Source organism: Salvelinus fontinalis, chromosome 36 (genome assembly GCF_029448725.1).
Source record: "Salvelinus fontinalis isolate EN_2023a chromosome 36, ASM2944872v1, whole genome shotgun sequence".
Classification (NCBI taxonomy): domain Eukaryota; kingdom Metazoa; phylum Chordata; class Actinopteri; order Salmoniformes; family Salmonidae; genus Salvelinus; species Salvelinus fontinalis.
In genome coordinates this window covers 11,374,928-11,399,892 of record NC_074700.1, presented here as the reverse complement: position 1 = coordinate 11,399,892, position 24,965 = coordinate 11,374,928, and the positions used below count along the sequence as shown (strand labels likewise).

The 24,965-nt window shown below is 40.8% G+C and overlaps 1 protein-coding gene across 6 annotated transcripts in view; it reads left to right on the top strand.

Annotated features, from left to right (window-relative positions):
- Window positions 1-17,010, top strand: part of kcnip4a (potassium voltage-gated channel interacting protein 4a) — a 283,290-nt gene extending 266,280 nt beyond the window's left edge. For 5 of the 6 annotated variants that reach the window (XM_055900700.1, XM_055900699.1, XM_055900701.1 and 2 more), the window contains exons 3-8: window positions 8,901-8,970; window positions 10,645-10,715; window positions 12,817-12,924; window positions 13,256-13,360; window positions 13,620-13,682; window positions 13,818-17,010. In XM_055900700.1, coding sequence (XP_055756675.1) covers window positions 8,901-8,970; window positions 10,645-10,715; window positions 12,817-12,924; window positions 13,256-13,360; window positions 13,620-13,682; window positions 13,818-13,865 — 465 coding nt within the window. In that variant the 3' untranslated portion in view covers window positions 13,866-17,010. Of the gene's footprint in view, window positions 1-8,900; window positions 8,971-10,644; window positions 10,716-12,816; window positions 12,925-13,255; window positions 13,361-13,619; window positions 13,749-13,817 lie in introns of those variants that run through there. The other variant, XM_055900696.1, reaches the window with a different exon arrangement.
- The last annotated feature ends 7,955 nt before the right edge of the window (window positions 17,011-24,965 follow it).

The following is a 24,965-nucleotide window of genomic DNA, read 5'->3' as shown; positions in this document are numbered from 1 at the left end:
GGGTTTCAAGAATGGTGTGAACACACTGCATTTCCACTCTGCAAGAATCACAAACATACAGTATTTTGACTAGCAGACAATAGAGGTGAAATTGAGAATAACACAAAAGTTTTAATTAGCAGTAGCTTTGCAGAACAACAAAGAAAAATTGTCTATGTCCAACTTTGTGTCTGTACAGCAGAAACTTTGATTTGTTTAGGTATAAAAGGAATAGGTTTGAAGTTGATTCAGCTCTCTAGTACTCTCTCTGTTGTACATCTCTCGAAACGTGTGGTAACAAAATGATATGTGTAAGAGGGTTTGGTTTTGCATTTGATAGAAACATGTTTGTAATCACTGTGCTGTGTCCACAATAATGGCCATGGCCTCAGATGACCTGTGGTACAGTATCATGACTATGCAAAACCCTCATTGAAATTGCATTTTCAAATGACCAAATATCCAAGGTACATTAGAATTACTGTAATATCCATGATTATGCATTTGTAAAATATGCTGTATTTATTACAGTGACAGCCTCAAAGTGTGACCAAGAATTTCCACCACATTACTTTCAAAGCCAGGGAGGTCAGAGGTTAACCACACAACACCCTTCACAGCTCCCTTACACTTCACTTTTCACCGAATCATGTCACGAAACAGCCAAAATAAAAACCTGTGACCGACTTAGTTCAAACTTTGTTTCCTAGCCTGCTTTTCAGTTCAGGGACTTCTTGACCTCAGCTACTCCTGACAGGATATTAAAATGGGTTTATTAAACAACAAATAAGAAGCAGCAAGGGACACAGTGTAGGACACCTCTGAGAATCAAAGTCTGAAATACAAGTGTCCTCATGAGATTTCCCCAGAAGATATGTCCCCGGGAGAGAAATGAACTAGACCTCACCTCCTGAAATGTAATAGGGAAGTGCACAGGGTAATGTCCTACTCCGTTTCAAAACGCTGTTTTTATAGATTTGAAATAAAAACTTATAGATGGAAGAAGAGCCTAAAGTGAAGTTGGCAGTTTTTTGCAGGTTCTGGAGCCTAGCTTTTTGATGGAATCGATAGAAAATATTTTAGTTGTCTCTTTCAGCAGGCTTGCCCACTTGACCTGTCTTCGCTGCCTTTATCCAAACCCTCTCCTCTAAATGTATCTCTTAACCATTTTAGATGCATGTTCGCCATGAAAAGCAACATATGCAGCAGAGGTTGGCATGTTGTGTGATCTGAAGTAAAGATGTTATTGCCCGGGTGCTTTAATTTGGGTCAGTTGGCTGGATTCCAAACTGAAAACTTCCTACATTCTCCCTGCCCTTGTTCACTTGCCGTCATCACGTTGGATTGACTGGATACATTAAGCAATGTTATTGAATCGCGTATATGCTTTAATCTATATGGTCTCCTCAAATGTGCTCGGGCGAGTTACTGCACTGTATAAAGGGCAGAGGTAGGACATTTTTTGGTTTGGAACAAAGTCTTCATTACTTTCACATTTAGTCACTAAGTCCAATTAGTGTTGACATCTAATGTCCCAACAGTCCCTGGGTTTTTGAGGATAGTGTGAACAAACTGTATTTCCACTCTATTTTGACTAGCAGCCAATAGTGGTGAACTAAGGGAAGTGGTTTAATGTCTCAACATACTGTAATTCTTCTGAGTGTAATTACTCGATATGGCTTCACGCAGCGTGAACAAGAGGTGGGGGGGGGTTGACAAGAACACAAAACATAATTTTAATTAGCAGTACTGTAGCTTTGCAGAACAACAAAGGCTCCAAAATAAATATTGTCTACGTCAAGCTTTGTCTGTAGAGCAGAAACCTTTTTGTTTAGGTACAAAAGCTCTCTAGTACTCTCTCTTGTACATCTGTGTGTGGTAACACATTTATCTAATGTGTGGAAAGGTTTGGTTTTGCATTTTACATATTTTTTTGAGTATCCCATGGACTATTAAGAGTGCCATAATACATGGGAGCTACAATCAACGATCTAAACACAAACTCATGTGCCACACAGCTGATCGAATGTCTGCTGGTGTTGATGTGATTTGCCACTTGACAAGTCGAGGCAGCCATTAAAGTCTGAGGGTGCCACCTACCAGCCTTGTTTATGTAGTTGGCCCTCACCCACAAACATCGAAACGGCAGCTGTGGCCCACACAATTACCAACCTTCGCTGTCTCCCTCAGATTTGATACAGTTTTGCATGCATGGGTGAGTTCTATAAATGTTGTAAGTGGCCTGTTGTGGCCAATTTATATTTTGTTTGTGCCAACTTAGTTGTGTTCGCGTCAAGTTCATTCAGTTTATGACACGTTCATTTAGTTTGTCAAGTTCATTTTATTTCTATCCAATTTCTTATTGTTTTGGGGTATTGCACCTCATGGCCACCGTAGCAATGACCGGTGCTACCTCAGTATTCATAACGATAAAATAACACTGTGGGTTTCCAAACAAATCAATTCTAAGAGCTTTAACAAGCAAGTTATTGTGTTTCATTTGAAAACAGCATAACATTTTGTAAAAGCAGAATGTGTCTTAATCCAGGAGGGATTGTCTCTGTAGCTATTACTAAGAAGCTTGATCTTGCGAGTTTAGATAACATTAGCAACTCAGCTTGGCACATCTTAGATAGTTAATAATTATTAATGAATTTCATACTTGATCACCTCACTTAAGTTGCGCTGCAGGAGTGACTCATCTTATGAAGCTCCCATTTTGCTTGTTGTGCTTCTTTGTAAACAAACACACGTGACTGGCTTAAACCGCTGTTTTGGAAAATGAGGGGTGGCGAGTACCGGTAAGCTTCATATTGAAAAGGTTTCATAATGAAAAATCTAACTGGAGAAATTATGAACGCGATCTATTTTATATATTACCTAGTGCACAAGTTTACTTATAAATACCTGCAGTCAAGTACTAATATTCAAAGCCCAAAAAACGTCACTTACCAGAATGCTAACAAAATGCTAACAAGTACTAAGGAATCGTCATAGAGAATGCTAACTCAATGTTAATGAGCACATTGAGAGCAATTTGTACATTTTCTGACCTAATCAATGAAGTAACTTAAAAACGCAACACAGTTTGTTACACGCACAAAACAAATATTAACCTGCAAGGGTCTTGGGATTCTGTGCTGTTACAAAGCAAATGCTTGATTTTGGAAGAAGCCCACCACTTAACTAGATAGCTAACTAGCTACTAAATTAGCAAAGTATTTAGCACATTTTAGACACTTCACTTAATAGTTCTAAGATATCTAGCTGGCAAACATTTAGTTGGGAATTCCATACTGTAACTAGATCACCTGGAGTATGCTGCATGACACTCAGTGAGTCACAAGGCTCCAGTGTCGCTGTGTGTGCTTGTAAACAAACATCACTTGACTGAACTACCGTAAGCTACATAATAATGTGACAGGTGAAATGAAGAATGCAATGTTCTTTAGCTTCTTACGTATGGCACAAGTTGACTGCAGGTATTTACATAAAAAGTAGCTATTCATATTTTCAAGTTAACGGTTTTGACTGTATTGAAAAACCTTCCTGTGGCTTTTTTCCAAATACGTCACTATAGGGTATATACGGTATAACGCCAAAGCCTAGTCTATCCTATATCTGAGATAAATAAACTCAGCAAAAAAAGAAACGTCCCTTTTTCAGGACCCTGTCTTTCAAAGATAATTCGTAAAAATCAAAATAACTTCACAGATCTTCATTGTAAAGGGTTTAAACAAGGTTTCCCATGCTTGTTCAATGAACCATAAACAACTCATGAACATGCACCTATGGAACGGTCGTTAAGACACTAACAGCTTACAGACGGTAGGCAATTAAGGTCACAGTTATGAAAACTTAGGACACTAAAGAGGCCTTTCTACTGACTCTGAAAAACACCAAAAGAAAGATGCCCAGGGTCCCTGCTCAGCTGTGTGAACGTGCCTTAGGCATAATGCAAGGAGGCATGAGGGCTGCAGATGTGGCCAGGGCAATAAATTGCAATGTCCGTACTGTGAGAGGCCTAAGACAGCGCTACAGGGAGACAGGACGGACAGCAGATTGTCCTCGTAGTGGCAGAGCACGTGTAACAACACTTGCACAGGATTGGTACATCACACCTGCGGGACAGGTACAGGAGTTACACCTGGAACGCACAATCCCTCCATCGGTGCTCAGACTGTCCGCAATAGGCTGAGAGAGGCTGGACTGAGGGCTTGTCGGCCTGTTGTAAGGCAAGTCCTCACCAGACATCACCGGCAACAACGTCGCCTATGGGCACAAACCCACCGTCGCTGGACCAGACATGACTGGCAAAAAGTGCTCTTCACTGACGAGTCGCGTTTTTTTTTCACATGGGGTGATGGTCGGATTCGCGTTATACCAAGGCCTGTACTCTGGAGTGGGATCTATTTGGAGGTGGAGGGACCATCATGGTCTGGGGCGGTGTGTCACAGCATGATCGGACTGAGCTTGTTGTCATTGCAGGCAATCTCAATGCTGTGCGTTAAAGGGAAAACATCTTCCTCCCTCATGTGGTACCCTTCCTGCAGGCTCATCCTGACATGACCCTCCAGCATGGCAATGCCACCAGCCATACTACTGGTTCTGTGCGTGATTTCCTGCAAGGAATGTCAGTGTTCTGCCAGCGAAGAGCCCGGATCTCAATCCCATTGAGCACGTCTGGGACCTGTTGGATTGGAGGGTGAGGGCTAGGGCCATTCCCCCCAGAAATGTCCGGGAACTTGCAGGTTCCTTGGTGGAAGAGTGGGGTAACATCTCACAGCAGGAACTGGCAAATCTGGTGCAGTCCATAAGGAGGAGATGCACTGCAGTATTTAATGCAGTTGGTGGCCACACCAGATACTGACTGTTAGTTTTGATTTTGACCCCCCCCCCCCCCCCCTTTTGTTCAGGGACACATTATTCCATTTCTGTTAGTCACATGTCTGTGGAACTTGTTCAGTTTATGTCTGTTGTTGAATCTTATGTTCTTACAAATGTTAAGTTTGCTGAAAATAAAATAAACACAGTTGACAGTGAGAGGATGGCAATTTCTTTGCTGAGATATATATATATATATATATATATATATATATATTCACACACACACACAAGAAGGATCAGGAACTTATGAATATATTTTTTACACATACTGTATTTAACCCCTTTTTTAGGCACTAAACTACTTCCATGTATACTTCCATTCACCTGTTTAACTGGTGCCGGGCTACCTTCGGACTAGTCTTGTAAAACACCCAACATGTACAGTTGAAGTCGGAAGTTTACATACACTTAGGTTGGAGTAATTAAAACTCGTTTTTCAACCACTCCACAAGTTTCTTGTTAACAAACTATAGTTTTGGCAAGTCGGTTAGGCCATCTACTTTAAATGAGTTTAAATGTATTTGGCTAAGGTGTATGTAAACTTCCGACTTCAACTGCACGTGTTCGTGAGTCATCTTTCCGTAGAGGCGTCATTAGTGTGTAGCCCAATCTGTTCGGATGCTACATTCAGAAAGAGGCAGATTGGCGGAACCGACTTCAGACGAGTCCCGTAACGCTTGTGGGGGTCGTAGAGCAAAACGTAGAACACCATTGTATTCATCATCTTTCGGACTCTTTTTTTATGGGATTTCCGCGGGGGTGCCGATATCAACTCTAGGGGTTAAAGGCATATGGCATCTTGAGCTGGGAATCCATTCATGTCCTTTAGATTACGAAATGAGACACAAACAATATATTTACATTATCAGAATGATATTTTGTGTGTAAATAAAATATTGATATTCTATTTCTGTCTTGTTGGACAGAGACGAGATAAAAGTTGAATTGTATGCTGCTGCTCATTGTTTACAGATGAGGATGAAAGGTAACAGTTATTCATGTCAAGCATTGATCTCTTTTTAAAAGGTATCCTTGGTGGATATCTAAACAGAAATTGATCACGTTTTTTTTAGCTTGTAAGAAACAAGCAAGATTGCCTTGACAATAGCTCCAGAGATTAGGCCTTTATGATAATATCATTTTACAGATTTCCATTGCGCTCACAAGGGCAGATGCATGTATAGCTCTGGACTTAAGGAAGACGCCCTCTGCACATTTGATAAGAGGCATCACAAACCCTATTTTCTTCTCAAAAAGGACTTCACCATTCACCACAAACCCTTTCATATCCCTTTTGGTGATTGTGGACTGTACTCACTTTTCTCCACACTCTTTTGGTTGATAATGGCCAGCCTAATGCATCTGATATACTGTAGTTCTGTGCTGTTAGGTGAAAACCACTCCCCACTGAATGCCAATGTATTTGCCTGAAACACATTTCCTAATGAGTTCCACTCATGAACGCCGCTTACTGTTTTATGGTTTAATTGTACCCATCTCACTGTTTTGACTGGCTAAGTGGTATCTGGTTGAAGCTCTTCACAGTTCCATGGGAAGGTTTTGTAAATACATCCTGTTAGCCCTCTAGTTGTTTTTTAAATTTTATTTTACCTTTATTTAACTAGGCAAGTCAGTTAAGAACAAATTCTTATTTACAATGACGGCCTACCCCGGCGAAACCCTAACCTGGACGACGCTGGGCCAATTGTGCGCCGCCCTATGGGACTCCCAATCACGGCCAGTTGTGATACAGCCTGGAATCGAACCAGGGTCTGTAGTGACGCCTCTAGCACTAAGTCTTATTATTAGTAAATAAAGAAAACCACACTACAAGTATACTGAACAAAAATATAAACAACGTGCAACAATTTCAACAATTTTACTGAGTTATTTCTGCGTCAGTAAGACACGTGAGGCCCAACTTTTATCAACACGTCTCCGTCGCCACTAGGGGCGATAGAGACCACTGTTACTCAACCCACAACTAAACATACAAGGCCCTCCCTCGTCCCCCCTTTGGCAAATCAGACCATGTCTCTATACTCCTGTTTCCAGGAAGTACCCGCAACGCGCTCTGTAGAGAAAGTCCTTCCGAGTCAGAGGCTATGTTGCAGGACTGCTTTGCTAGCGCTGACTGGAATATGATTCGGGACTCCAGAGATAGCATCGACTAGCTAACCACCTCCGTCTTGGGCTTCATCAGGAAATGCATCGCCGACATTGTCCCCCTACAAGCCCTGTATTAACACAGAGGTACGCCCTAAGCTAAAGGATAGAGTTACTGCACACAAGGCTTTCGCAGCCAAATCCGAGGTTTTGGACATGACTGCGTACAATAAGTCCTCCCTCCGCAGAGCCATCAAACAGGCAAAACGACAATATAGGAACAAGGGGAAATCCTATTACACCGGCTCCGAAGCATGTGGCAGGGGCTACAGACCAATACAGATTATAAAGCTAGACCTAGCCGTGATCTATCCGACGATGCTGTCTCCCAGAGGAACTCAATGCATTTTATGCACGCTTTAAAACAACACCCAGCCGTGCTTGAGGGCCCCTTGCCATCTCAGAGGACTGACGTGATGTGAGTAAGATTTTGAATCTGGTCAACACTCGCGAGGCCATGGTACCAGACGGTATTCCAGGGCGCTTTCTCAGAGCATGTGCAGACCAACAGCGCATGCTCTTCACGGTCATTTGAAACCTCTCCTTGTCCCAGTCTGTAATCCCCAGTCTCAAGCTGACCACCATCATTCCTGTTCCTAAGAACTGTACGGCTACCTGCAACAATGACTATCAGCCCATAGCACTAACATCTGTAATCATGAAGTGCTTTGAAAGGCTGGTCATGGAACACTACACCTCAATCCTCCCAGACACCCACTCCAATTTGCATACCACCCCAACAGATCCACACTGCTCTCTCCCACCTGGACAAGAGGAATACCTATGAGAGAAAGCTGTTTATCGACCAAAGCTAAGTGTTCAACACCATAGTGCCCTACCAAGTTTCTCACCAAGCTCTGGACCCTGGGATTGAACACCACCCTTCTACTAAAATGATCATTGATTAGATTTATTACACCACTGTCCATTGATTTCTATTAACATTTATCCTGGTACTGGTCACACTTACTCCTGTTCACATGTGTATATATTACCATTAGTATGTATATCATCCTACTACCAGTCACCTTTCAGACCCTTTTTGTACCAGGTAAATTGACTGGAACACATTCTCATTTACAGCAACGACCTGGGGAATAGTTACAGGGATGAATGAGCCTATTGTAAACTGGGGATGATTAGGTGACAGTGTTAGGGCCAGATTGAGAATTTAGCCAGGACACCGGGGTTAACACCTCCTACTCTTACATTAAGTGCCATGGGATTTTTAGTGACCACAGAGTCAGGACAGCCGTTTAATGTTCCACTCAAAAGATGAGACCATACACAGTGCAATGTCCCCAATCACTGCCCTGGGGATTTGGGAAATGGTGCCTCCTACTGGCCCTCGTACACCACTTCCTGCAGCATTTGGTCTCCCATCCAGTGACCAACCCTGCTTAGCTTCAGAAGCAAGCCAACAGTGGGATGCAGGGTGGTATGCTGCTGTTTACGTATATGTCCTACTACCAGTCACTTTTTATGTATAAACCCAATTCAACCACTCCAGTACCCCTGCATATTGAATAAGTACTGGCACTGACCTGTATATACTTTTTGTTGTTTTTTTAGTCTTAAATGTTTTATTCTATTTTATCACTGCAAGGTAAGAATTTCATTGTACTGTTTAACACATAACGAATACACTTTAAAACTTGAAAGGCTACGGCGGTCTTTTTCTAAGCAGTACAAGACATGCTTTTTTCATGTCTTGCAGCATGGGGTTGGCCATGTCAGAGGCAAATTAATAATACCTTGTGCGTCTGAAGCAAAGACCCTGTGATCACATCAATTCGCCTTTTTCAAAAACATGTATGAATTGAGAAACCTTTAATGAATTATGGAATGATTTTCTCTTTTCCTTGCAGGAGTGCCCTAGTGGTGTGGTCAATGAAGACACCTTCAAAGACATCTACTCCCAGTTCTTTCCACAGGGAGGTATGTTGACACATCTGGTGAGAATTGTTCTGGTTGATGAATGGCTCCCATGAACCATGCTGCTTCAGACTGAAGTGTTTACCACGGAGTTGTGTTCAGTAAGCACAAAATGGCACAAAAATACTTTGAAACTGAAAATTACTGCTTAAACTTGTCCAACAGGTATGGTATTTTTTCCTGTTTCAAACGCTTTCTGTTTTTTGTCTACTGAAGACAACCCTGGTCGGGGACTGCCTCGGGAGAAGAATGAATGAATATCACATGACAGGCAAAGTGGAAATGAAGACAGATTTATGTTTTCTTTTCATGCTGACTTGAGAAAGCAAGTGTAAAATGTTAAATCCATTTTTATTCTGGGTTTTTGCATTTGGATGGACAAAATGTGTACGGCCAAGGTATGCTTTTGCTTTTGGTTATCCGGTGGAATTGGGTCATTGGAATTGGTATAACTGGAAAGAGAGGGGTTTGGGTTCTTGGAAATAAGTATCTGAGCACCTGAACTTTCTGTGGCACATGGATATTCAGTTAATTCAGCTCACAAAGCCCAAAGGGAATGTTCTTCTACTTCGAAGTTCTCCCATTTTCTAATTCACACATTGTTTTTATAAAGCCCCCTATAAGGCACTATATCTCACCCAAATATAAATAAAACATATTTCTTCTGTTTATCGAAAGACACTGGAGGATGTGTCCCACAAGTCACTTTTATATGATGTGTCCGTGGCTAAATATAGCTCAAAATATATGGCTCTGGAGGTCTCTTGCATTACAGCAAGAGAGACTGAACTTTGTGTAAACGCCAGGGATATGGGCAGACTTGTCTACCTCTGCAAAACACACATCTTAATTTCTTTCCCAATGATAAAGTACAGGTGCCTATAGTACGTTAGATACCTATAAAAACATAACTTTTCTATATAAACTGTTTGTATGTGACAGTGCTGGATTGCAGCCAAAGTCACACAGATACGTTCTCCTCAACCAGTACATGAAGCAATATTGTCTTCATACTGTAGGTCATAGATCTACAGTATGTGTCTTATTGTCCACTGTACAATGATGGATTTCCTTTTAAGAAGCAATGTTACATTGTAATGTCGTTATATCGCTTGTTCTTTTGTGCTCCGTTTATTTGTTACACTGACTGGGGCAGCCTTTTCTGCTCATCCCCCTGGGTTCCTTGCGTTTGATGGAACGTCATCTGCATTAGCCCATACAGCTCAACAAAAGAAAACTCAGCACATTTTTATTTTATCTCTCATCTTTACAGCAAACACACACGCTGTCAGTCAGTCGCAAACAGGCCAAGATTTGAGAGCTCACGCAGGCACACACATAGACACTTAGTTCTGTTGTGCTGCTTGAAAATATTTTAGGATTGCCTGAGAGTTGCAACTAAAACATGTGAAGATGCAACTTTGAAAGGGAGCGATAACACATCTTGCTTAAAGGCCTGCTACTGGGAAAACGATCAAATTAAAACAACTCTAAAATCTCTTATTCTTACTCTGCTTTGGGAAACAAACTTATGATGGCTTTATGTTGACCAAAGGAGAGAGAACACCACAGTAGAACATTTCTAGTTGGAACCGCTGTCAGCATGTATTGTACGTGTAAATTAAGTTTGTGACTTGTCATCACAATGTTTGACCGAGACTGTGTCTCTCATTTCAGACGCTTCGACATATGCACATTTTCTGTTCAACGCGTTTGACACGGATAAAGATGGATCTGTGAGTTTTGAGGTAAGCTAGTGTGTCCTTGACCATTCATCACTGACTGACGTCGCTCTCTGAAGTATAATGGCGTTGAAACATTTTACATTCGAGATTTGGTTCTATAGTGTCAAAGTTGACGCATGTGTGTTAATGCTGGGCAAGAACAAAAGCTTGAACACCCCGTAGGTCTCCAGGAAAAGGATTGACAGACACTAGTCCATACATTTATTTTGTTTTCGTTTAACTTTTATTTAACCAGGAATGTTCCATTCATATATCTCAATTTCTTTAACATTACAGGTTTTAATATAGAACATACAGTTGTGGAGATTCCTTATATACAGTATATCAGTCTCTGATGAGATACTCAGTTGGTCTTCTCAGTCCTAATCCAGTTATCTACCCCATTGCCCTAGGAGCATTTGACAGGAGTTGATCAAACTTTTCCATAGCTTGAGCTTTACCCACAAGACCCGAGATAATGCTGAAACTATATAGAGTTGAAGTCGGAAGTTTACATACACTTAGGTTGGAGTCATTAAAACTCGTTTTTCAACCACTCCACAAATTTCCTGTTAACAAACTATAGTTTTGGCAAGTCGGTTAGGACATCTACTTTGTGCATGTCACAAGTAATTTTTCAACAATTGTTTACAGACAGATTTTTCCAATTATAATTCACTGTATCACAATTCCAGTGGGTGAGAAGTTTACATACACTAAGTTGACAGTGCCTTTAAACAGCTTGGAAAATTCCAGAAAATGATGTCATGGCTTTAGAAGCTTCTGATAGGCTAATTGACATAATTTGAGTCAATTGGAGGTGTACCTGTGGATGTAGTTCAAGGCCTACCTTCAAACTCAGTGCCTCCTTGCTTGGCATCATGGGAAAATCAAAATAAATCAGCCAAGACCTCAGAAAAATAATTGTAGACCTCCACAAGTCTGGTTCATCCTTGGGAGCAATTTCCAAACGCCTGAAGGTACCATGTTCATCTGTACAAACAATAGTACGCAAGTATAAACACCATGGGACCACGCAGCCGTCATACCGCTCAGGAAGGAGACGTGTTCTGTCTCCTAGAGATGAACGTACTTTGGTGCGAAAAGTGCAAATCAATCCCAGAACAACAGCAAAGGACCTTGTGAAGATGCTGGAGGAAACAGGTACAAAAGTATCTATATCCACAGTAAAACGAGTTCTATATTGAAATAACCTGAAAGGCCACTCGGCAAAGAAGAAGCCACTGCTCCAAAACCGCCATAAAAAATGCAGACTACGGTTTACAACTGCTCATGGGGACAAAGATCATACTTTTTGGAGAAATGTCCTCTGGTCTGATGAAACAAAAATAGAACTGTTTGGTCATAATGACCATCGTTATGTTTGGAGGAAAAAGGGGGAGGCTAGCAAGCCGAGGAACACCATCCCAACCGTGAAGCATGGGGGTGGCAGCATCAGTGGTGATCCTAACTGACCTAAGACGGAATTTTTACTAGGATTAAATGTCAAGAATTGTGAAAAACTGAGTTTAAATGTATTTGGCTAAGGTGTATGTAAACTTCTGACTTCAACTGTATATATATATATATTTATTTATGGTAATCCCCCCCCAGCATACATATAATTAACATTAATGAAGAGTATAGGCTTACATATTACAACAGACATGTTGTCATTGCTCTACACCCTAGTTATCTGGCGTTAATAAACACTGGGACCTTCTGTCCCATAGTACTGGATAACCCTCAAGCCTATTTCATAGGGATCCCAAAAAAAAAACTCTTCAAATCTAATGCATTTTTTATTATTTAAGTTTCAGCACTTCAAGGATATAATGTTCTCTTTGTTCAATTGTTGCTTTTTGGGAAGAATATTGTTGGGAAGAATCATATCGATGAATGCATTATGTCTTTCAGACTAGATACTTAAGATATTCACTTAGATATGGTAATCAAACTTAGTTCAATTCAAGTTCAATCTTTCCACATGAATATACTTTTGCGTATGTTGGATGTACCACTATATCAATCCATTCAGGTTTAGCTGATGTTCGAGATATTCTTGGTACAATTGTATTGTGTTTGTTTAAGTGCAAATGTCTAATGGGTTGTGTTTCGACTGCAGGACTTTGTAATGGGACTCTCTATCCTGCTCCGAGGCTCAGTCCAGGAGAAGCTCAACTGGGCCTTTAATCTGTATGATATTAATAAGGATGGCTATATTACTAAGGAGGTACTTCCCGTTAATGTCACAACTTGCTGTCAACGATGATGTTGATATGGTAGATGACTGAACAGAGTGAATCATATATAAATTTCTTTAAATACGAATAGAAGGGATAACAATACTGACCTAATAATTGTAACTTGTTGTATGAGTGATGACCTACTGTATGTAGATGTAAAGCAGGACGTCTTTTTAATACTGGACAACCAGTCTAATGATATGTAAAAAAAGAACAATCCCCTACTTTGTCAATGTTTCATAGTATGATACCCTGAAAGTCGGGTATTGCATAATGTCCTTGTCAACATATCTGTTATCTTAACTCTCCCTTTTAAAGGAAATGCTTGACATCATGAAGGCCATCTATGACATGATGGGGAAATGCACATATCCCCTACTCAAAGACGATACGCCTCGGCAACACGTGGAGATATTTTTTCAGGTATGTTTTTTATTTTTAAGTTCTGTACATTGTTGCCAAAATGTGCATATTATGTTCACCATTAGCAGCATTTATTGTATGGACCCATAGTCCAATGCTTGTCATATTTAGATACAAATAACCCTAAAGTAAAGTGACATTTGTTGTGTGGAATGAAATGAACAATTGACCATCTTTTCAATGTATTTCTGTCTATAATGTTCCATTATACATGATATTGTGTTGCATTGTCAACATCTCTGCCCTTCCTGACCAACAGAAGATGGATAAAAACAAAGATGGAGTTGTAACCATAGATGAGTTTATTGACTGCTGCCAAAATGTGAGTTATTTCTGCCATCTTTTCTGCAATCGCATCATATGTTTTGCATAATGCAGTATTTAGTACCTCTGGTATTCACATAAGAGTTGTCAGTGAAGTAGCAACATATCTTTAAAATGTATCTTTGTCCACCAGGATGAGAACATCATGAGATCGATGCAGCTCTTTGATAACGTCATTTAACTTGGTGGCTGACGTGGAGAGCTCTGGACCGGACTATTCTATCAACTGTACGCTGTTCAGGCAAACATAAGGAAGTATTGTCACACAACAAATACAGTATAGATGTAACGGTATGAAACATTCTGGAATAACTTTGCAAAAAAGCATTGAGGTTTCCAATCTTACCTTTTCAATTTGAGTTTTGTGGTTTGATTGAGTAAATTGAACTCTTCAAACCTGTGTACAAAGATGCCTCGATCTTAACAGCTGTGCCGCAGTCAGTATTTATCTGCAGTACAGGAAACCCAGCTGTGTTAGATTTTGCCACTGCCTTTGAACAGATGGACAACAATGAGTTTGAAAGGTGAGCGTTTGTGATGAATAGTGACAAGCAAGCGTTGCTAAAGTAGGCTACAAACTCCAAGGTTGTTCACCCACCGTGGTCCATCCTTTGCTCTCCCAGGACCCGGATAAAATATAGACTTAACATTGTACCATTTAAAAAAATATATGTATATACTATCTGAGGACTGTTCAACTTTGTTCATGTTTACTTGCCAACTAGAAGGAGACAATGCACTCCACATTGAATTTGATGAGTCTGGAGAATGAAAAGTATCCTTAGAAGCACACAGGTTGGTGTTACTTACCTTGAGTCTACGCATAGGAGAAATGACCATCTTGTCACAAGATTATGCTGCTTCTAAATGTATTTTATGTGACCCTACATGTGTGTATTTCCCTGTTTTGAGATGTTTCCTGTCGACATGTTTCCATTCATGCTTCGAAGCACTATTTTGTAGTTTACACTGGTATGTTTGATTTTATTTATATAACATGATAGTCAGTGTACAAAGGGATAGTCAGATGTTCAGTATTAAGCAGAAGCTAACTCTTGGGGTGAATTTGCAGTCTTCTTGGGTATGTAATGTATATTGATCACTGTCTTATAAAGAGGATCACTGGGATGAAGTTATACAAGCAAATCTAATCTCTGTCACCTGGTTTTGTAAATATATTGCCCTGTCCAGAAACAACCCCTAGCCCCAACTTTCTAGGCGATTGCAGAGATCTGGGAGGATTGGACAGGTGTAAGCAATATGGCGATAATTCCACTCGGCCTGTCAGAAGGCAAGGTGGAGCTATAACCTATTTCACTTTGTATCTATCCAATCCTCTCGAGCCTTGTTCACACTGCAGACCTTCACACTGCTCAAATCAGTTTTGTTTTTAAAATCCATTTTGGAATACTGACTGTCTAAACAGCAAATTACAAGTGACCAAATCGGATTTGTGTGTTCAGACAGCAGTCATTTGCTGGTTGTCATAGTAATGACGGGTGTGTGCACAGTGGTGTAGGCTGATTGGTGGTAGTGCTCGTGCTTCTCAGAAGTTATGTGGCAAGCTAAGGTGACAACAATGCCTGCCATGGACGTTTCCCAGTTGCTTTGAATGTTCAAAAACTTTTAAGGATAAGATGATCCAACTTTCAAAACAAGTGGTAGCTGTTTAGCTTTCATTAATGTGTTTAAACAAACTAGTTATCTACTACATGTTCTTATCAAACTGGCAACAAGCAACAATATATGCCAATTAAGTCTAAAAACCACATGAGGGAAAATCAGATTTGACCGTTCAACCCAATTCGAATGGCCAGGAATCAAACCACCTACAAGTGTATTATGGGTCTAGATGTTGTTTCTGGATAGAGGTTGCTTCTGGATGGGGTCTGTGTTTTCTTTCCTCTTGTTTGGGGCATGTGTCCAGTTTCTTTGCATAATGAAGACTGATTGGCCGCGGCTGTCTCTGATTATAGCCCTGATTGGCCCCAAATGTGGGCAGGCACAGAGCATGCTGGGCAGCAGATGGGGCCTCACCCTCCCCAATCTCACTCACAGGTGGTTCCAAAAACCCTACTATTTCGTCTAAAAGATTGGTACGAGCAAGGTAGTATCTGCAGTATTCTGTGCAATTCATTTTTCTTGCCTTAATTGGCAATTTCTTATGTATCCATGTAAATGTACCCATTGGAATATGTTCTGATGTCCATATGATTAAGCAAATTCTAGGACAATAACTTGTTTGTGTACCTCACTTGATCTTATTTGACCAATGATTTTGTTCAGCTGGCTAATTATCTCCTAAACACATGGGTCAAGTTAAGTAGGGCACAGAAAAGCCTGCAATGAAAAACAAGTTTATTTTTAGAGAAGTTCGGGTATAGCCTCTACAAATCCAAGAGTGGAAGACTCCCATCTCGTCACTAACATGAAGGCTGGCTTTTTGTGAACAGTCCCATCACAAGTCAGGATGTTGAATAAACTTCATTTGAACGTACTTTACCTGTTGTCTGCTGATTTTGTCCTTTATGTAGGAGGTCATCTGAGACAAAATATCCACGGAGTAGCGTTATTAACCCGACTTTCTGGTCTATATCGGTTTGTATTTTCAATGTTGACGCAATTCGCATGCGACTTGCACAATATGTCAACAATGGCCGAGCTTAACCGAAGCACAGACTGAATGTTGTCCCAAACAAATTTCACAAGTATTTCCAGCTGATTGCAGGGAACAGGCTTTGGTCGACTACGTTCGGTGACATTTGGCTATTGTTCACATAATGTGCATCACGTGAAATGCGTCGAGGTGGAAAATACAAGCGACAGAACCTACCGGTGCAGCAAAAAGTTGGGTAAAAAATACTTTCCTATGGACATTTGATCTCCACTACCTTCCAACAAAAGGACCAACAGCACGGACAACCGGTAAGTAACCTAGTTTGTAGAGACTATTACATTTTTAACAGCAACTTTTTTCAGACTGATTATCCATGGCGTAACCATGGTAAGTCTGATATTTAGGCAAGTTCAGGTAGCACCCGTTCATTCCATCTCAAAACATTTTCTCCATACTGAATATGTCTCTGGAAAACAAGTTCCGTAATGATAAAGTGTTGCAAAAAAGTGACCTATGTCAATCTGTTATTCAACCTTACATCCTAATGTATTTAAATGGATCATTATAGCAGGAGGTGCATGAGGCTAGTAATTGGGTTCTATGATTTCTGATTTTATGCACTCCAATTCTGATCTTGGAAAATTTGAATGCATCGGAAAAAAGCCTGAATGAATCAACTACTACTGACAAAAAAAACGTTGTTTTTTTTAACACTTCTGTACTGAATGTTAATTTACTTGTGCCTACCAAATGATACCTTTAGCGCTACCAAATGATACCTTTAGCGCTGTGACAGACACTTAGGGATGGATAGAAATGTACAGAATGGGTATCTGGAGGAAAAGGGGGGAGGGTCATGCTTTTTCAATTTCAGTAAGGGGGAGGTTTAGTATTTTTTTTAAATCTAGTGCAGGGGTGGGTCATGCAATTTGTAATTGATGAAACGTCTATATTTCTCAGTATTTTAGAATGAGTTGCTAATTAGGCTATATATCGATGTGTCCCCGTTGCCGCCCCTCACCTCTGATTCTGGGCGCGCAATATCAAGTGTGCCTGTAGGCTATTTAGTGTGGTCTCAATCAAATGATCCATAGCCTATTGTCTATGAAGTGCATGCTCGGAGAAGCACAGAACAAAGTTATATTTCAAGGATAGCTGCTGGGATGGTGTAAATAAAACTTACACACTGTAATGGATATTCCAACAATGAGCCCCGGCCTGCTCTGATCTTGCTGATCAAAAACTTTTTTGTGTGCTGCTTAACCAATTGCTGTGTACTCTATACAGTGCCTTCGAAAAATATTCAGATCCCTTGACTTTTTCCATATTTTGTTATGTTACAGCCTTATTCTAAATGTGATTAAATTATTTTACTCATCAAAATACACACAATACCCCATAATGATAAAGTGAAAACAGGTTTTTAGAAATTCTTGCAAATGTATTTTAAAATTAAACATACATTATTTACGTAAGTATTCAGACCCTTTGCTATGAGACTCGAAATTGAGCTCAGGTGCATCCCGTTTCCATTGATCATCTTTGAGATGTTTCTACAACTTGATTGGAGTCCACCTGTGGAAAATGTAAATTGATTGGACATGATTTTGGAAAGGCACAAACCTGTCTAAATAAGGTTCCATAGTTGACAGTGCATGTCAGAGCAAAAACCAAGCCAAGAGGTCAAACGAATTGTCCATAGAGCTCCGAGACAGGATTGTGTCGAGGCACATATCTGGGAAGGGTACCAAAACATTTCTGCAGCATTGAAGGTCCCCAACAACAGACGCTTCCATCATTCTTAAATGGAAGAAGTTTGAAACCACCAAGACTCTTCCTAGAGTTGGCCGCCCAGCCAAACTGAGCAATCGGGGGATAAGGGCATTGGTCAAGAATCCGATGGTCACTCTGACAGAGCTCTAGAGTTCCTCTGTGGAGATGGGAGAACCTTCCAGAAGGACACCCATCTCAGCAGCACTCCACCAATTAGACCTTCATGGTAGAGTGGCCAAACAAAAAACACTCCTCAGTAAAAGGCATATGACAGCCCGCTTGGAGTTTGCCAAAAGGCTCCTAAAGAACTCTGACCATGAGAAACAAGATTCTCCGGTCTGATGAAACCAAGATTGAACTCTTTGGCCTGAATGCCAAGCGTCATGTCTGGAGGTAACCTGAAACCATCCCTATGGTGAAGCATGGTGGTGGCAGCATCATGCTGTGGGGATGTTTTTCAGCGGCAGGGACTGGGAGATGAGGGAAAGATGAACAGAGCAAAGTACAGAGGGATCCTTGATGAAAACCTGCTCCAGAGCACTCAGGACCTCGGACTAGGATGAAGGTTCACCTTCCAACAGGACAACAACCCTAAGCACACAGTTAAGACAATGCAGGAGTGGCTTCGGGACAAGTCTCTGAATGTCCTTGATTGGTCCAGCCAGAGCCTGGACTTTAACCCGATCGAACATCAGTGGAAATAGCTGTTTAACGATGCCCCCCATCCAAACTGACAGAGCTTGAGAGGATCTGCACAGAAGAAGAGGAGTAACTGCCCAAATACAGGTGTGCCAAGCATGTAGCATCATACCCAAGAAGACTCAAGGCTGTAATTGCTGCCAAAGGTGCTTCACCAAATTACCGAGTTAAGGGTCAGAATACTTAGTGGCAAGAAAAAGTATGCGAACCCTTTGGAACTACCTGGATTTCTGTATAAATTGGACAAACAATTGTGTCTGATCTTCATCAAGTCACAACAGTAGACAAAACATTGTGCTTAAACTAATAACACACATTATTGTGTTTTTCTTGTCTATATTGAATACATAATTTAAACATTCACAGTGTAGGTTGGGAAAAGTATGTGAACCCCTAGGCTAATCAATGACACGAGATTGGAGATGTTGGTTAGAGCTGCCCTGCCCTTTTAAAAACGCTATTCACAAGAAGCATTGCCTGAGTGAACCATGCCTTGAACAAAAAAGATCTTAGAAGACCTAATTGCACCTGGACCTAATTAAGAATTGTTGTCTTGCATAAAGCTGGAAAGGGTTTCAAAAGTATCTTTAAAAGCCTTGACGTTTATCAGTCCACGGTAAGACAAATTATCTATAAACGGAGAAAGTTCAGCACTGTTGCCGTCCTGCAAAGATGACTGTAAGAGCACAGTGCAGATTGCTTAAGAAGAATCCTAGAGTGTCAGCTAAAGACTTACAGAAATCTCTGGAACATGCTAACATCTCTGTTGAGTCTACGATGCGGAAAACACTACACAAGAATGGTGTTCATGGGAGGACACCCCGGAAGAAGCCACTCCTGTACAAAAAAAAACAATTTCTGCACATCTGAAGTTCGCAGAAGAGCACCAGGATGTTCCACAGCGCTACTGGCAAAATATTCTATGGACAGATGAAACTGAAGTTGAGTTGTTTGGAAGGAACACACAACACTGTGAGGAGAGAAAAAGGCACAGCACAGCACAGCACACCAACATCAAAACCTCAACCCAACTATGGTGGAGGGAGCATCATGGTTTGGGGCTGCCTCAGGGCCTGGACAGCTTGCTATCACTGACGGGGAAATGATTTCCCAAGTGAATTAAGACATTTTGCAGGAGAATGTAAGGCTATCCTCCAATTGAAGCTCAACAGAAGTTGGATGATGCAACAGGACAGCAACCCAAAACACAGAAGTATATAAACAACAGAATGGCTTCAACAGAAGAAACAGAGTCCTGACCTCAACCCGATTGAGATGCTGTGGCCCGACCTCGAGCGGTTCACACCAGACATCCCAACAATATTGCTGAACTGAAACAGTTTTGTAAAGAAGAATGGTCCAAAATTCCTCCTGACCGATGTCCAGGTCTGATCCGCAACTACAGAAAACGTTTGGTTGAGGTTATTGCTGCCAAAGGAGGGTCAACCAGTTATTAAATCCAAGGGTTCACATACTTTTTCCACCCTGCACTGTGAATGTTTGCAGTGTGTTATTAGTTGAAGCAGACTGTGTTTGTCTTGTTGTGACTATTGTTGTGACTGATGAAGATCAGATCAAATTTTATAACCAATTTATGCAGATATCCAGGTAATTCCAAACGGTTCACATACTTTTTCTTGCCACTATATAAATGTGATATTTTAGGTTTACATACTTTTGGTCATGTAGTGTAACTTGCTACTACTATAGTAGATTTGATTAAAATCAATGTTTCTTGCCCATTATGTATTTATCAGAGTTATTGACCTCAGAATAAACCAGATTTTAGTAATTTACAGTTGAAGTCGGGAATGTTTACCTACACTTTAGCCAAATACATTTAAACTCAGTTTTTCACAATACTTGACATTTAATCCTAGTAAAAAGTCCCGGTTTTAGGTCAGTTAGGATCACCACTTTATTTTAAGAATGTGAAATGTCAGAATAATAGTAGAGAAGTTTACATACACTCAATTAGTATTTGGTAACATTGCCTTTAAATTGTTTATCTTGGGTCAAATGTTTTGGGTAGTCTTCCACAAGCTTCCCACAATAAATTGGGTGAATTTTGGTCCATTCCTCCTGACAGAGCTGGTGTAACTGAGTCAGGTTTGTAGGCCTCCTTGCTTGCACACGCTTTTTCAGTTCTACCCACAGATTTTCTATAGGATTGAGGTCAGGGCTTTGTGATGGACACTCCAATACCTTGACTTTGTTGTCCTTGGGGTCATTGTTCATTTGGAAGACCCATTTGCGACCAAGCTTTAACTTCCTTACTATGGCCAAACAGTTCTATTTTTGTTTCATCAGACCAGAGGACATTTTTCCAAAAAGTACGATCTTTGTCCCCATGTGCAGTTGCAAACCGTAGTCTGGCTTTTTTGGCGGTTTTGGAGCAGTGGCTTCTTCCTTGCTGAGCGGCCTTTCAGGTTATGTCGATATAGGACTCGTTTTACTGTGGATATAGATACTTTTGTATCTGTTTCCCCCAGCATCTTCACAAGGTCCTTTGCTGTTGTTCTGGGATTGATTTGCACTTTTCGCACCAAAGTACGTTCATCTCTAAGAGACAGAACGCGTCTCCTTCCTGAGCGGTATGACGGCTGCGTGGTCCCATGGTGTTTTCCCATGATATCAAGCAAAGAAGGTTGGCCTTGAAATACATCCACAGGTACACCTCCAATTGACTCAAATGATGTCAATTAGCCTATCAGAAGCTTCTAAAGCCATGACATCATTTTCGGGAATTTTCCAAGCTGTTTAAAAGCACAGTCAACTTAGTGTATGTAAACTTCTGACCAAATGGAATTGTGATACAGTGAAGTAATCGGTCTGTAAACAGTTGTTGGAAAGATTACTTGTCATGCACAATGTAGATGTCTTAATCGCCTTGCCAAAACTATAGTTTGTTAACAATAAATTTGTGGAGTGGTTGAAAACAAGTTTTAATGACTCCAACCTAGGTGTATGTAAACTTCCGACTTCAACTGTATATTGTTGTGCTGAAACATGAAGAAGCAGCCGCGGCACAATCAATCGGAAATGGACAGCTTATGGTCATGAAACCGGATTCATTTTAATTAGATTTACTATCAACGAGGGCGTTGTGTTGGAGCCTGTCTTCTTCTTATTTTCCTATTCAAGAAAAGAGGTAGGTCTACATGTTTGATAGACGAAAATAGGCTATAGGCTCCTATATCCATATATTTTCCAGTCAATTCCTCTACCCACCATGCTCTTTTTAAATGGCCTACCTCAGTGTCAGTGAATGGCTGTTGACTTAAAACCAAGACTTGAATTGAGGGGGTATTAGAGGGTATGCCATAGGCCTACCTTTTTATTAAAGAAAATGGTAAAAAGCACAGACCCCTTGGCTTAAGATTTTGAAGAACATAAAACAGATCCGAAGCTGAATTAACAGCATGTTCATTACACAGGTGTACCTTGTGCCGGGGACAATAAAAGGCCACAAAAATAATTTTATGTTAATTTATCCACCATAAGCTGCCTTCAATGTCGTTTTAGAGAATTTGCAGTACGTCCAACCGGCCTTAAAACCGCAGACCACGTATAACTATGCCAGCCCAGGACCTCCACATCCAGCTTCTTCACCTGTGGGATCATCTGAGGAGTATTTCTGTCTGTAATAAAGCCCTTTTTATAGAGAAAGTAATTCTGAATGGCTGGGCCTGGCTTCCAAGTGGGTGGGCCTATGGCTGTGCCCCTGCCCAGTCATGTGAGATTCCTAGATTAGCACCTAATGAATTCATTTAAATTGACTGATTTCTTTATATGAACTATAACTCAGTAAAATCGTTGAAGTTGCTGCGTTTTATGTTTTTGTTCAGTTTTTAACAGCGCTTTGGTCCGCAATGCTCGAAACAAGCTGTAAAATACCTGGGAAAGACATTACAGCGATGCATATGGGGATATCAATGTTTAGTTTCTATGACATTCAGAGGCTGAGTTACAACTGTCTATAGCCAAGGAGACAAAATATGTACTTTCCTTGGGAAGCAATTGAATTCTGTCACTATATATTGATTAAGCTATTCACTTTCTGTACAATAGATGTTTAAACCTAGACAGATTTTTGGGAAACACTTGTGATCTTCTCTTTTTGGGTTAAGCCACGGAAGAAAAGTATCCAGCAGTTAAAGCTTCCATTTTTTTCCATAGGTCTACTCTGGGGTGGAACGGTAGGCCTAACTTTTGAAAGTACCATGCTCAGATTCATAATGACATCTCAAATATAATTATTTGCAAACAGGAACAGTTTTGTTGCAAACAAGGCACACTGATTTGGTATTGGAGAAATAGGATAAGATGAACACAGGCCTATCTCTGTCCATTCTTAGCCTGTAATTTGTGTGGTATTAAAATATTCTGTTAATATGTAAATTGATGCAGAATTGCATGAAATGTTTATAAAAGACAATTTTTCTTGGACCTGCAAATACAATGATAGATTCAGGCAATGCTTTTACAATGGATATCTTTCAACCCCTACTCTTGTCGACGGTGGTCTGCGAACCCACAACCTGGCCCGCAGCGCTGTGTGCTATCAAAATTCCTGCATTGCCGTGTAACGCTTACAGGATGAAGAACAGTTTCTACAACTGCATATCTAAGCCGCTGGTCTGTCCAAGAAGTGAGGGTAAACGGTAGACATGTTCTTGATCCACTTTGTTTGAATTATTATTTTGGGTATAGGGGAGGGTCACCTTTTTTTCAAGGGTTAAGGGAGGATTTAGCTAAAATATATTTTGGTGAAGGGAAGGCCATCACTTTAATTTCAGAGTCCAGATTTTCTCCATGTAACCCTTATTATAAATAACGTTCAATATAATGGTGCCACCTTCTGGTACTCTGAGGCTACCACTATTCGCCAGAAGCATACCACCCTGCATACCACTGCTGGCTTGCTTCTGAAGCTAAGCAGGGTTGGTCCTGGTCCGTCCCTGGATGGGAGACCAGATGCTGCTGGAAGTGGTGTTGGAGGGCCAGTAGGAGGCACTCTTTCCTCTGGTCTAAAAAAAATATCCCAATGCCCCTGTGTAGGGTGCCGTCTTTCGGATGGGACGTTAAACGGGTGTCCTGACTCTCTGAGGTCATTAAAGATCCCATGGCACTTATCGTAAGAGTAGGGGTGTTAACCCCGGTGTCCTGGCTAAATTCCCAATCCGGCCCTCAAACCATCATGGTCACCTAATAATCCCCAGTTTACAATTGGCTCATTCATCCCCCTCCTCTCCCCTGTAACTATTCCCCAGGTCGTTGCTGCAAATGAGAACGTGTTCTCAGTCAACTTACCTGGTAAAATAACGGTAAAAAATAAAAAAAAATAAAAAAATAAAAATAAAATTCATGTAAGCAAATCAAAATACATTTTATGTTTGAGATTCTTCAACAAAGCCACGCTTTGCCTTGATGACTGCTTTGCACATTCTTGGCATTCTCTCAACCAGCTTCATGAGGTAAACACCTGGAATGCATTTTAATTAACAGGTGTGCTTTTGTTTGTGAAATTTCTTTGAACCAATCAGTTGTGTTGTGACAAGGTAGGGGTGGTATACAGAAGATAGCCCTATTTGGTAAAAAACCAAGTCCATATTATGGCAAGAACAGCTCAAATAAGCAAAGAAAAACAACAGCCCATCATTACTTTAAGACATGAAGGTCAGTCAATCTGGAAAATGTCAAGAACTTTCTTCAAGTGCAGTCGTAAAAACGTCTCTCATGAGGACCGCCACAGGACAGGAAGACTGCTGCAGAGGATAAGTTCATAAGAGTTAACTGCACCTCAGATTGCAGCCCAAATAAGAGTTCAAGTAACAGACACATCTCAACTGTTCAGAGGAAACTGTGAATCAGGTCTTCATGGTCAAACTGCTGCAAAGAAACCACACCAATGAGAAGAGACTTGTTTGGGCTAAGAAACACAAGCAATGGACATTAGATCGGTGGAAATGTGTCCTTTGGTCTGATTAGTCCAAATGATAGATTTTTGGTTCCAACCGCCGTGTCTTTGTGAGACGCAGAGTACGTGAACAGATCTCTGCATGTGTGGTTCCCACCGTGATGCATGGAGGTTTGCTGGTGACACTGATTTATTTAGAATTCAAGGCACACTTAACCAGGGCATTCTGCAACTATACGCCAACTCGTCTGGTTTGCGCTTAGGACTATAAT